General features: G+C 41.4%; 1 protein-coding gene across 1 annotated transcript; it reads left to right on the plus strand.

The window, feature by feature from the left end:
- The first annotated feature begins 1,671 nt into the window (after positions 1-1,671).
- Positions 1,672-9,019, plus strand: LOC109166481. The gene is made up of 5 exons (XM_019315432.1): positions 1,672-1,750; positions 1,823-2,206; positions 7,453-8,153; positions 8,202-8,664; positions 8,721-9,019. Exons 1-5 carry the CDS (start codon positions 1,672-1,674, stop codon positions 9,017-9,019), a joined length of 1,926 nt encoding a protein of 641 aa, XP_019170977.1.
- Positions 9,020-9,989: the final 970 nt, after the last annotated feature.

Here is a 9,989-nt window from a genome sequence, read left to right on the forward strand (position 1 = left end):
ACCGAAAGACACATATACAACAAGTTCGATGCGTCGAGCCCTAGGCTCGACGCGTCCAAAATTTCCAGTAGGTGTTCCCACAAGTCAGCACAGGGCTCGACACGCCAAGCCACTGCTCGACGCGTTGAGCGGCACGAAGTCGCAAAAGGCGTAGCAAGGAATTAACGTGGCGAGAACTCTTCAATATTAATGCGCGGCTTTCAAATGCCAAATTCAATCTTCAATTTCCCAATTTAACTTCAATTCCAATTCCAAAGTTAAGCAAAGTGGCGGAAATTTATAATTAATTAATAAAATTTCAATTTCGGTCCAGATTCAATTTCAGTCCAATTTTTGCACAAAATTCCTATTTCAACCGGGATTGGTTAGGGGCTTCTAGCTATAAAATCTCACCTTCCTCGACCCTAATATCCAGAGACCGCGATTTTGGAGACAAGAACAGTGCAGATTCAAGAGGAACAAGATCGAGATCTACAATCGGCTTTGGAGTAGAGAAATCGCTAGGAAGATTCGGGAGAATTCTTTCCCTTTTTCTTTTACTTTAATCGTTGTTTTATTTATTCCTGATTTTTATTTGAATGTTATTATGGCCATGAGTGGCTAAAACACCTTAGGGATTTCTGGGTGAATGTGTTTATTAACCTATGTGCCAAGAGTTTAATTTCTTTAATATATTTATGCCAGTTTTTATTACTTGCGTTGCAATCGCGTATCTGAATATTGTTGCTAGTAATTAATGGCCTAAATTGCTTGCTTCATAGCCATATTCATGTCTGAACAGGAGTTAAGCATAAATTAGGGCACACTCGTTTGCACTTTACAGTTGCGCCTTGGGAAAGGGCAATTTTGTTTGGGAATTTAATTAATAATTATTGCCAGTTCGGGAGATGGTGGTAATTAGGAATTAACGAATGCCGTTTCTTGTTCTTATTGAGATTTCGGGAGTAATTCAATTCTACATTTGCATTCTCACACAGGTTTAGAACTGAATTAAATATTGCATCTTTGATTGGCACTAGGGGATTAAACACTTAGATCCCAGGAATCCTATTTTGCTCTTCTGTTTTCATCAATCTGTTTATTTAGCTACTTAATTTTCTCAATTACCAAAATCACCTGTTTTGTTAGGACTAGCTTCACATGAGTAGTCTAGTAGCAAGTGCTTAGTACCCCACTTCCCTATGGTTCGACAACCCGTACTCCGGGTATTTATTTGTTTGCAAATTTACTACGCTTCAAATTGGCGCCGTTGTCGGGGAAGTGGCGTTAAGTATTAACATTAGTGAAAGTTTTATCCTAGGAGACTAGTCTATTTTTATTTAATTATATTTATTATTATTATTGTTACTAATCGATAACGAGTTTCTTGTGTTGAGCTTTGATTTGTGATCAGTGGACTTAGTTTTATGCGAACTCGGTCTTTGGGAAACGAAGGATTAGAACCTTTAAACCCTGAGATTGAGAAGCATGCCAGGCTCCTTAGGAAACAGATAAGGGAGGCGCAGGAAGCAATTCGGAACAACATGAATCCCGCTGAAGAAGTTGATCAACCACCACCCCGTTGCGAGGTCCATGTCCGACTACATCGCTCCGACTATGGGGGAATATGGAAACATCAATGTGCCTTGGGTTGAAGCCAACAACTTTTAGATCAAACCGACTATTGTGCAAATGGTTGCTTCAGACAGGTTCGGAGGAGCACCAACAGAGGATCCTAATGCTCACATTGCAAGATTTCTGAGGATCTGCAGTACTTTCAAGTTTCGATTATTTCCATTCTCAGTGAGAGATAAGGCTAATAGCTAGCTTATCTCTTATCCAGAAAACTACTTCGAGACATGGGATCAGTTGCACAGGGCGTTCTTGAAGAGATTTTATCCCGTCTCCAAGACTCAGAAAATGAGACCTGGGATTCAGAATTTCAAACAGATAGTTGGTGAGTCTTTAGCTGAGTCGTGGGAGAGATTCAAGGAATTACGAAGACAATGCCCACACCATGGTATTCAGAGTTGGGACTTTATGATGGCATTCTACGAAGGATTACTGGATAATTCAAAAATCCTAGTTGATGCTTCTTCGGAGGGATCATTTACAGTTCTCGAGCCAACTCATGCTGAGGATCTTTTGGAGAAGATTGCAATGAATGGGACCGCATGGTACACAGAGAGAACTCACCAGAGACTTGTGGGCAGCGTAGATGATGATTGTAACACCCCGTGTTACGACCCCTAAAACCAATTAATTATCTAATCATTTACCCAAAAGAAAGAATTAAATTTCATTAATTAATTAGGAAGGGTCCACCATAAAACCCATGGACCCTTATCCCTAAAACCAATCCCTTAGTCCTATAGGAAATAGAATTAGCAAACTCATGCCATTTAGACCCTAATTAGGGCTTTTAGTTATATAAATAGGGACATAGGAGGCACCTAGAACTCACACCACAATAACTTTCACCACACAAGAATTCCCAAGAATTCCCATAGGAGAAATCAAGAAAGAAGAAATCTTAAAGGAAAGATCCTTCATAGCCAAGGAATTTAATTAAGGCTAAGAGGTAACCCATGTCTCAACAAAACCTATTTTCCTTGCTATAATCTCCTTCTTTGGCTCCCTCTATATACTTGTGTCTTGATGAATTTCTTTATGATATTTGTGATATAATCTTGATTGATTGATGTGATGATTTTATGAGTGATCTTGATGATCTTGAGGATTAAAAAGATGTTCTTGATATTTATGTGATGATTCTTGATAAATCTTGATGGTTCTTGATAATGAAAAAAAAATATGATTTTGATAATTTGGTTGGGATTAGAGCCCTAGGTTGGATTGGGAATTGATATTGTGATGTTCTTGATTTATATTTGGGTGGGAATTTGCATGTTCGGGTGTTGTTCGTGTCTAGAAGTCGTGTTAGGATGTGTTCAATGTGATTCTTACTTTTGATCCATTAATTACCTATGTGGTGTCGTTAATTGCGTTTAAAAGTGTCTAAGCATGGTTTCGGGTTCCACGAAGGATCCCGGGACGCATAGTTGATAAAAGAGTCAGTGGGGGGTAGGTGGGGATAGGGGTACCCGCCACCTACCTGCTGCCCGAAAATCACCGCCAGGCAGCGGGCAGGCGCCGGGCAGGCGTTCGCCCGCCGGCAACCCGCTGCCCGGGCGATGATCTCCGGCGGGCAGCCGGCGGGTGACCCCCACCCACCGGCTACCCGCTGGTCCGTACCCACCCCGGGTCTTCGGCTTCCCCGTTTGATGTTCCCCATTCCCTGTGGTGTCCCAACGGACCCTGTTTGTCGTGCTTGAGTCTAGTTTGATGTTTCGGGTACCGTTCGTAGGATAAAAGAGTCTAGGAATTGCATGTTAGTTGAATCGGTAACCCGTTGGCCTAGGTGGAAGTCGTATGAACCCCTTAGGACTATCCTTAGTATGTGAATGATCACACGTAAGCTCATTTATGTGTCTCCCCCTTCCCAATGTGCTATTATGTGCTATTATGTGTTATGTGATGCATGATTCCCCAATTTGGTTGCGATTAAATTGGCTATACTGGCAGTTGGATGGGTTGAGAACCATCCCAACTGTTAACCAGGCCGGTTGCGATCGGTCAGGTATATAAATATTATATAGGGCTACAGTCCACTGTTTGGTTGTACATGAGCTGCGGTTCATTCTCCTGGCTGCGGTCAGTGATTCACTTATTGGGCTACAGCCCATGGACCTCGTATGCGGATGGTCCACCGACTGGACGCGCCAGCGGTGTGTAGGGCCACCAGCCTGAGGAAGGCCATAGCCCACCGACCGAGTGATCGGCGGTGTGTAGGGCTATGGTCGGCTGCGACCCACCGACTGAGGGCCAGCGGTGTGTAGGGTCGTAGTCTCCAAGGATCATCGCCCACCAACTAAGATCCTCAGCGGTGTGTAGGGCTTTCGCCCACCGACTAAGGTTCTCAGCGGTGTGTAGGGCTTGATTCACTACGATCCACCGACTGTGCTCATCAGCGGTGTGTAGGGTCGTAGTCCCCGTAAGAGGATCACAGTCTACCGACTGAGCGCGTCAGCGGTGTGTAGGGCTGTGATACGCCGTCAAACTATTGGCGGTCTGTACGGTTGGTTGCGATTAACCTCTTCATGCTGCGGTTTGAGGTAGGGTGCTGCGGGGCCATGTTAGTGCTATACGCACTAACCCTCATGTTTGGGGCATGTGTTTGGTCCCGTGGCGCCACCAAAAGTGTGCTTATGTGATTTGAATGATGACTTGAATGGCGAATAAATGATGATTGAATGATGATGTGGATGACTTGAAAGTAAACTGTGACCTTGGATACATGTTCTTTATGATGTTATCTTTATATAACTGTTTATCTTAACTAAATGTGCTTACCCCTATTTGCTGAGTCTATCCCTGATTTTAAAGCTAGAGTTCCCTAAGTATATCTCTTCCTTCTTCAAATTGATTTTCGTATATCTATGTATATATATCTACCTATATTGTATTTCAACGCGTTGGAGTGGGTTACCAGCATCATTCGCTGAACAGATATATTTGGCTTTCAGGCACAGATGAGTAAACACCGGAGCGCGCTAGAGATCTGGAGTGTAACACCCCGTGTTACGGCCTTCAACCCCGAATTAATTATTTAATTAATCCCGTTAATAATAATTAAATATGATTTAATTTGGTTAGGTTTCCCTTTAAATAATTAATCAGGCCCACCACGGATCGTGGACCCTTGCCTAAACTAGAGTCATAAGCCCATTAGAAATAAAGAAAGTCAACATTTTACTAATCAAATCCTAATTAGGAATCCTAGGCCTACACATCTATTAGGAATAAAGAAAGTATACCTTTACTATTCAGATTATGGTTAGGATTCTCTTTAATTAATTAATATGGTCCATCATGGACCATGGACCCTTATCCCTAAAACAAGTCCTTAGTCCTATAAGGAATAGAATTAGTAAACCAATACCATTCAGGCCCTAAGTAGGACTCCTAAATATATATATATAAGGACATAGGAGGCACCTAGAAGTCACACCACAAATAATCACTCACCACACAAGAAGTTCCAAGAATTCCCTTAGGAGAAATCAAGAAAGGAGAAATCTTAAAGAAAGACCCTTCATAGCCGAGGAAATTAATTAAGGCTAAGAGGTAACCCATGTCTCAACAAAACCTATTTTCCTTGCTATAATTATCTTCTTTGGCCTCCTCTCTATACTTGTGTCTTGATGAATCGTTTATGATATTGATGATATGTTCTTGATGATTATGAGATAATTTTATGTGTGATCTTGATGATCTTGATGATAATAGGAGGTTCTTGATGATTATGTGATGTTCTTGATGAATCTTGATGTTTCGCTGATTAAAAGATGAACTATGATTTTATTGATTTGAATATGATTAGAGCCCTAGGTTAAAATTGGGAATTTCGTATTGTGTTATTATTGATATATTTGGGTGGGATTTCACATGTTCGGGTGTTGATTATGTTTAGAAGTCATGGTAGGATATGTGTTATATGATTCTTGCTTTTGATCCGTTAATTGTCTACGTGGTGTCATCAATTGCGTTTAAAAGTGTCTAAGCATGGTTTCGGGTTCCACAACGGATCCCGGGACGTTTATTTTGATAAAGAGTCAGTGGGGGGTAGGTGGGGGTAGGGGGACCCGCCACCTACCCGCTGCCCGAGAAGGGCGTCGCCGGCAGCGGGCAGGCGACTGCCCGCCGGGCACCCGCTGCCCGGAGACTCGTCATCGGCGGGCAGCCGGCGGGTGGTCCGTCACCCACCGGCTACCCGCTGGAATGTGTCCAACTCGGGACTCCGGCTTCCCCGTTTGATGTTTCCCCGACCCTCGTGGTGTCCCAACGGACTCCGTTTATCGTGTCTAAGTCTAGTTTGATGTTTCGGGTACCGTTCGTAAGATAAATGAGTCTTACATAATGCATGCTAGTTGAATTGGTATTCCATTGGCCTAGGTGAAAGAAGTATGAACCCCTTAGGACTATCCCTAGTTTGTGGATGACCACGCATAGGTTTCTTTATACGTTTTCTTCCCTTTCCCAATGTGCTAATATGAGTTGCATGTGTTTGCTATGTGTTATGTGTGCATGATACCCCAATTTCGTTGCGATCAAATTGGTTATTCATGAGCTGCGGTTCAGAAGCTGGCTGCGGTCAGAATTACACTCTTGGACTGCGGTCCACCGTTTGGTTGCGATCAAACGTTTTACATGAGCTGCGGTTCATATTCCTGGCAGCGGTCAGATGATCACTTTTGGGCTGCGGTCCACCGTTTGGTTGCGATCAAACGTTTTACATGAGCTGCGGTTCATATTCCTGGCTGCAGTCAGATGATCACTCTTGGGCTGCGTTCCACTGTTTGGTTGCGATCAAACATTATGATGAGCTGCGGTTCATCGGTCGGTTGCGATCGACCCCTTCATATTGCGATACGAGGCAGGGTGCTGCGGGGCCATGTCAGAGCTATATGCGCTGACCCTCGTGTATGGGCATGCGATTGGTCCTGTGGCGCCATCAAAGTGTGCTTGTGTGATGAGATTAATGATGATATAAATGAGATGAAGTGAATCTGTGACCACAGGATATACGCTAGTATCTTTACATGCTTGGTTATAATTGTTTAATGTGCTTATCCCGTAGGGTATATGCTAGTATCTTTGCATGCTTGGATATAACTGATGAATGTGCTTATCCCTATCTGTCGAGTCTATTCCGGTTTTGAAACTAGAGTTTCCTAGGATATATCTTCTTGCTTCGAAATGGCTTTTCTTATATATATATATATATATATATATATATATATATATATATATATATATATATATATATATATATATATATATATATATACTTACACGGTATTTCAACGCGTTAGAGTGGGTTACCAGCATTATTCGCTGAACAGATATATTTGGCTTTCAGGTACAGACGATTAGCTCCGGAGCGCGCTAGAGTACCCAAGGCTTAGATAGATAGTTTCATCTTCGGCCTGCGTGCCATAATGATGTAATGATGTTGTTTAAGGATAATTAGATAGTTTAGCCTGTGCATCTGAGTTCTCTAGCTCAGATGTGGCATAACACCCCGTATTCTTATGTTTAGTACAGCTCTGTTTGGGATTTAATGAGAATTTACCTTTATTATATAAGTTTTAAAGTTTCGAAAATCTGGGGTGTTACACGGAGCATAGACTAGTTAGTTTCCCTTTCGGCCTGCGTGCCATGATTATGTACTGACATTGCTTTGAGGTTGTTTAGTTAGTTTAGCCTTTGCATCTGAGCTTTCCAGCTCAGGTGTGGCATAACACCCGTACTCTTATGTTAATTTTGGGATTTAATGAGAACTCGCCTTTATTATATAAGCTTTAAAAAGTTTCAAAATTTTGGGGTGTTACAATGATGGGCAAATGTCAGCCTTGACAGCTAAGGTTGATAATGTGGCCACCTTAGTGCGGCAGTTAGCTCAAATTACTCTAAAGAATCAAAGCGCGGGTAATATTTCTACTTCTACTATTACCCCAAAACCAGTTATGATGTGTGAGCTATGTGGAGGAAAACACAACACCGGAGGGTGTTACAACATTGAAACACAGGGTACAATGGAGCAAGTTGATCTGGTACGATATGGTCAAGAACAACAGTCATATCCACAACAGGGAGTCTACAATCCGAACGCACCGAGGAACCACCCTGGTTTCTCATGGAGTAATCCAGCTGGGGCGGCTAATCCCCAAAATTTTGGTAATAGAGCTCCACCTCCAGGGTTCCAGGGACAACAAAACTATAGAGGAGGAAATCAACAACAGTTTAGGCCAAATCAAGGATATCAGGCTCCATGTACTCAGCCTAGGCAAATCATGCCTAGACCGGAAGCACCGACCTCGTCAAATTTGGAAGTTTTGATGGAAAAGTTGATTAAGTCTCAGGAGCAAAGTGAGGAGAGGTTCAAACACCTTACAAAGAGAATTGATCAGCCTAGCGCCCACAATAAGATGTTGGAGAATCAGATAGCAAATCAAGCTTCAACCTCCAGTACGAGAGTCACAGGAATGTTGCCCGCTAGCACCGAAAATTCAAGGGAGCATGTAATTGCAATTGTTACAAGGAGTGTCAAGGTACTTGAAGAGCCACCTCTTCCAATCAAAGCATCAATTCCAAAAAAGATAGCTGAGGAGAAGATTGAAGAGATACTTGATGGTGTAGAACTTGAGCCAGCTGCTGTACGGAATAATCCACAAGTCATTGATGAAGGAAAGAAGACTGTAAGAAAGTATGAAAACCCCTTACCCTTTCCTCTACAAGAAACAAAGAAAAGTAGATGGAAGAAATTTTTAGAAATAGTTGAAAATTTGAAAGTTTCTGTCCCTTTACTTGATTTGCTTTCCCAAGTCCCCTCCTATGGAAAATTTTTGAAAGAAATACTTGCTAAAATGAGAAAATATGGGGAACATGAGATGATTGCAATGGCACAACAGTATAGGGCCTTGACACCCCGAGTTGGAAGAAGAGTGACTAAATATAAAGATCCGGGGAAGTTCACAATTCCTTGTATTGTTGGAGGTCGTCCTATAAAAGGATCCCTTTGTGATCTTGGAGCCAGTGTCAGTGTCATGCCTCTTTCACTTTGTATGAAGATGAATTTGGGTAAACAAAAACCAATCAACCTACATTGTGCATGGCAGATCAGTCTACTTCAACCGTTGTGGGTATACTTCAAGATGTCCCTGTTCGCGTGGACAAATATTTTGTTCCTGTTGATTTCATTGTAATAGATTCTCAGGAAAATCCAGAAATTCCACTCATCTTGGGGAGACCTTTCTTGGCCACAGCCAGAGCATTAATTGATGCTAGGAAGGGAACGATGATTTTAGATTTTGGTGAAGAAAAAGTTGAATTCAATGCCTTTGAGGAAAAAAGTTCATGCAACATGGTTCATCTAATGAAGTGGGATGAAGACAACCTCGAAAATCAACCGGGATGAGCACTCCATAACCAGGTTAGGTCGAGCTAACGACGTTAAACTTAGCGCTTCATGGGATGCATCCCATGTTATCTTTTATTGCTTTTATATTTATTGCTTTCTAGCTTAGTTTTATTGCTTTCTAGTTTCGTATTATTTTCAGTGTTATTGCTTTTTAGTTCTTGTTATTTTTGCTTTCTCTTTTCTCTTGTTCTCCTCTCTTTTGTTTTACATCAGGGACGATGCAAATTTTTAAGTGTGGGGGAGGAGTCAATAATTGGGGATATTTTTAAAAAAATTTAAAATTTTTGTTTTTGCTTGGATGACTCATATGCTATTTTTGGTGAATAAATTATTTGTCTCAGCATGCAATTGCAATTACTCTCTCTTGTTGGTTTGTGATTTGTTTTAGTGGTGCTTGCTGCATCTCGATTTGTGGTTGATGATTTGAGGTGTAACACATAATTGATCTATTCCCTTGCCAATAGCTTTGTTAACCACTTAATAATTGGATTAATTCTTGATCTTGTGTGTTATGCATTCCTAGTGAAGACTTATGTGAGATTCCGGTCATGGGTGTTTTGCTAGAACTTGCCTCATTACTCCCTAAGTGAAGTGTAAGTTTTGCATGTTTTTGAAGTGATTTAGGCCATTTTTGTTTAACCATAGCCTTTAAACTTGTCCTTATATATTTTTATCCTTTGTGTCCCCATTGTGCCATTCGTTTGTATAAATAAGTGCTAAGCACTTATCCCTCATCGTGATTGTTCTTCTTTGATTTACCCCTATTATTAAACCCTTAGCCCTTGGCCAAATATTTCCCTTTTACCCTTTTGAGAGAATGAAACTTTTATCTTTATTATTTCTGTAAGATGAGTTTTATGGAGTTGTGCCAAAAAGCAGTTGATATTACAAATGTTCAAGTGTGGGGGTCATGAAAGATTGGATTAAAATTGTCTTGCTGTATTCAAAGGAGATCCAAAGAAAAGAA

Source organism: Ipomoea nil, unplaced genomic scaffold (assembly GCF_001879475.1).
Source record: "Ipomoea nil cultivar Tokyo-kokei standard unplaced genomic scaffold, Asagao_1.1 scaffold3100, whole genome shotgun sequence".
In the NCBI taxonomy this organism is placed as follows: domain Eukaryota; kingdom Viridiplantae; phylum Streptophyta; class Magnoliopsida; order Solanales; family Convolvulaceae; genus Ipomoea; species Ipomoea nil.